Below are 4303 nucleotides of genomic sequence, written 5' to 3' on the forward strand. Positions count from 1 at the left end.
GGCGACGGGAAAAAATGAAAGGACGAAGTAAAAAAAAAGCAAAAACAAAGTAAAAAAAGGGAAAAAAATTCCAAGGAATGTCTCCCTCCCTCACCTCCAGGACGTTGGGGATGATGTCCCGCTCACACTGCTTCAGGAAACGATCCTTGTCAAAGGAGGGATCCACTTTGAGGATCTCCGTCAACACCTCCGACATCTCCGTCTTGGAGAACAATCCACCTGGGAAAACAAGGCAGTGGCACAAAACCAGCCCCTGGGGGGGTAAAACAAGGCAGGACCAGAGGGAGGAACAACTCCAGGCTTTAATTAAACCTGAGATTTATCCCAGAGATTTATCCCAGGCTTAACTTGTCATCTCAGAGCCCTTCTGATCCCTGAGCGATCCTGGAGAATGATCCAGGCAAAATGTGTGGAAAATGCTGGAAAGCTCCCAGAATTTGTCCCAAAAGGTGGGAAACAGCACAAGGAGGAGCAGGGGGAGTTCAGGGAGGAGCTGTTACCTATCAAGTCGGTGACTTTGTCGGTGACGGCGCGGGACGCTCGGATGAAGGCGTTGTCGCTCTCGTCGTACTTCATCTTCATCTCAAAGAACCCTGCCAGGAGAGCAGAGAGGGCTCAGAGCCCCTCCTGATCCAGGAAAACTGCCAGGGGTTGGGAATCAGAGCTCCCAGTTCCCTCCTCAATCTCCTGGATCACAACAGGCACCGACCACGAGGGACCTTTCCCATCGTCCTCCTTCTCAGCTCCCAAGAATTGGTTCTCAATTCCCAAGAATTGGTTCTCAACTCCCAAAAACTGGTTCTCAACTCCCAAGAACTGGTTCTTAACTCCCAAAAACTGGTTCTTAACTCCCAAAAACTGGTTCTCAACTCCCAAAACCTGGTTCTCACCTCCCAAGAACTGGTTCTCAACGCCCAAAAACTGGTTCTCAATTCTCAAAACCTGGTTCTCAACCCCCAAAAACTGGTTCCCAACTCCCAAAAACTGGTTCTCAGCTCCCAAGAATTGGTTCTCAACTCCCAAAAACTGGTTCTCAACTCCCAAAAACTGGTTCTCAGCTCCCAAGAATTGGTTCTCCTGCTTCAGCTGCCACAAACTTTGGGAGCTTCTGGAAGATTTGCAGGCAGAAAACACACCAGAAAACTGCCCTACACCAGGAACAGTCTGATTAAATCAGGAACAGTCTGATTAAATCAAGAATAGTCTGATGACACCAGGAACAGTCTGATTAAATCAGGAGTGATCTGATTACACCAGGAATAATCTGATTACACCAGGAACAGTCTGAGAACACCAGGAACAGTCTCACCCCTCGATTCAGTGCCCTGCAAGGGGCAGGAGATGTGAAAATCACCCCAGAAAGTTTCACCAGGGGAGGAAAATGATAGAATAGACCTTAAACTTGGTCAAATTTATAATAAAACAGCCCCACATCAGTGAGGGTGCAGTTTTTAAGCAGCTCCAAGTGCTCCTCAACCTCGCTGAGGGAGGAAGCCAAGTGTGTCCTGGCTCCAGAAGGGAAAACTCTGCAGAGGAAAAATCCCAAGGGCAGAAAAGGCAGGGGGGGACCTAAAAAAAACCCAGATATTGAAGTAAACAGGGCATTGCTGCAGCAAATCAGGGCTCTGGGCACCATCAGAGGGATCAGACCCACAGAAGGGATAACAGGCCCTGCAGGGAAGTTCTTTGGTTAAAAATGGGAATTATTCCCTGGAGGATTCTCCTGCCAGGAACACGGAGTGTTCTCAGAGTGAGACATCCAGGTGGTACCTGAAGGCAGAGCCTGGGGCAGCTGCAGCTCAGCCTGGACTCAAAACCAGCCTTGGAAAAATGTCTGAAGTCTAAAAAAAACCCCCCCAAGCTCGGGCAGATGGCTCAGGGCTGGAGGGGGGAGAGTTTGAGGAGCACCTCTCCTTGGAAAGCCTAAAAAGTGGGATGTAAAACCCACTCCTGGACACTTCCCAAGGAGCTCTGCTTTAAAAGCTGGGAAGAAACAGGATGTGAAGTTAATTATGTTGTACTTTCACACGATCATTTGGTTCCTGAACAAATCTTTTCCCCCCTCCAGCTCTGCCAGGGAGGGGTTTGATTTGTTGAAGGGTTCTGGTTTTAGGGCTTTTTCTGCCTCTCAGAAACATGAAATCCCTAAATAAACTACCCAAAGATATTCACAATTTGTAAGGTTTTGCAATAAAAACGGGAAGGAGGCAACGTCCCAGATATTCCAGAGATCTGGGCAGGGGCCAACAGAAACCAGATTTTAGGATCAGGGAATTCCAGAGTGGTTTGGATTGGAAAGACCTTAAAGATCATCTCATTCCAAACCTTGCCATGGGCAGGGACACCTCCCACTATCCCAGAGTGCTCCAACCTGGCCTTGGACACTCCCAGGGATGGGGCAGCCACAGTTTCTCTGGGAATTCTATCCCAGCCTCTCCTCACCCTGTTGATTTATAAGGATTTTCCTCAGCTCCAGGCCAGGAGGAGCAGACCTGGTGCCCTCTCCTGCCCTCTCCCTGCTGCTAGAAGTGCCCTTCCAGCCTCTTCCCAGAGCCACCACAAGGCTGGTGAGGGAAAAAGGGGGACAAAGAAGAGCTCAAAGAGTTCTTTTGGAAAACAGGTTTTGGTGCCTGCAGGGACTGATCCAGCAGGAGGGGCTGGAACACAGATGGAGCAGCTTGGAAAAGCTGCAGAGCTGTCAACTCTTCCTCCCCCCTTCCCATTCACACCACTCCCAGCACCAGCTCCAACCCCTTCCACAGGAAGGCTGGGAATTTGGGATTGGCACAGATGGAATGAGACCCCCACCAGCAGGAATCAGGGCTGGGAAAAAGAAGGAAGCTCCTGCTTTGCCTCTCGAACACTCACTGTTGAAAACCACGTTGTTGTCCTTGAAATCTTTCCACTGCTGGTACCACTTGGAGTCTTTGTGCAGCACCATTCCCATGGCCTCCCTGGAAAGGGCAGGAAACAGGGATAAAACATGGAGACAGGGGAGAAAATCAACTTACAACAGTGGGAGAACAAAGAGGAGGAACATCCCTGCAGCCCTGAGGCTGATGCAGAACAGAAGTGAGGAGACACATCAGTGATAAGCCCATAAATTATACACCAGATAAATTAGAACCCCATAAATTAATTATAATCAGAATTACTTAGAATTATAATTCTAAGTAAATTAGAACCCCATTAATTAATCAGACACCTCATAATTGGTACAGCAGGGAAATAACACACCACATAAATAATAATTGACTGAGAGGGCTGAGGCAGCAGGGAAAGCAAAGGAGCTCAGGCTCAGTCCTAATTCCAAGCCTAAATCCACGTGAAGATGTTAAAACTGACAACAAAACACGTGCCCAAGTCAAAATTTGATCTTTGGCCATTAAATTTATAAGTTTCAAGTGCCCACTTTCACTCTGGGAAGACTCAGGATCATCAGCTCCCGCTGGGAATGTGCTCCAGGAGCTCCCTGTTCACCCCCCAAAGCCTCATCCAGCTCCTGGCTTTTAATCCCTGCCCTGTAGTTCAGTTTGGAAGGTTTTTGTTCAATTAGACACAGAAATATCCCCCCCAGATGAGCCCAACACCTACTCATTAGCCTCAAATATCCTCTCCTCTTTGATCCTCTCTCCGGAATATTCCGTTCGTTTCCGGAGCCGCTCCGGGCGTTTGTAGGGCCCAGTTTGCCCCAAAACACTTTCATCGATTTCCTTCTTAACACTTTCTACTCCCTGGAAGGAAAAGAATCCCTGTTAAATTCCATTTATTGGCCCCCCCTCACCCTTCCCAAAAAGTGCCCCTGGAGCCTTCCCTTCTCCAGCCTGGCCTTGGACACTTCCAGGGATGAGGCAGCCACAGTTTCTCTGGGAATTCCATCCCCACCCTCACAGCCAGAAATTCCTTCCCAATATCCCAATTAAATTCCCCTCTTTCACTTGGAAGCCATTCCCTGTCTCCTGTCCCTCTATCCCTTATCCCAAGTCCCTCTCCAGCTCTCCTGGAGCCCCTTTAGGCCCTGGAAGGGGTTTAAGGAATCCTTGGAACCTTCTCCAACCTGGCCTTGGACACTCCCAGGGATGGGGCAGCCACAGCTTCTCTGGGAATTCCATCTCAGCCTCTCCCCACCCTCCCAGCCAGGAATTCCTTCCCAATATCCCATCTATCCCTGCCCTCTGGCAGTGGGAAGCCATTCCCTGTGTCCTGTCCCTTCATTCCTCGTCCCAAATCCCTCTCCAGCTCTCCTGGAGCCCCTTCAGGCCCTGGAAGGGGCTCCAAGGTCTCCCTGGAGCCTTCCCTTCTC

General features: G+C 49.5%; 1 protein-coding gene across 1 annotated transcript in view; it reads right to left on the minus strand.

Moving 5' to 3' along the window:
• Window positions 1-4303, minus strand: part of LOC103766900 (mitochondrial import inner membrane translocase subunit TIM44) — a 32891-nt gene that overhangs the window by 8350 nt on the left and 20238 nt on the right. Inside the window, exons 3-6 of the mRNA XM_029963868.1 lie at window positions 3595-3734; window positions 2869-2954; window positions 501-593; window positions 47-219 (exon numbers count right to left, since the gene is read on the minus strand). Coding sequence (XP_029819728.1) covers window positions 47-219; window positions 501-593; window positions 2869-2954; window positions 3595-3734 — 492 coding nt within the window. The remainder of the gene's footprint in view (window positions 1-46; window positions 220-500; window positions 594-2868; window positions 2955-3594; window positions 3735-4303) is intronic.

The sequence above is a fragment of the Manacus vitellinus genome, unplaced genomic scaffold, assembly GCF_001715985.3.
Source record: "Manacus vitellinus isolate BGI_N305 unplaced genomic scaffold, ASM171598v3 scaffold_64_pilon, whole genome shotgun sequence".
NCBI classification, from domain to species: Eukaryota; Metazoa; Chordata; class Aves; order Passeriformes; family Pipridae; genus Manacus; species Manacus vitellinus.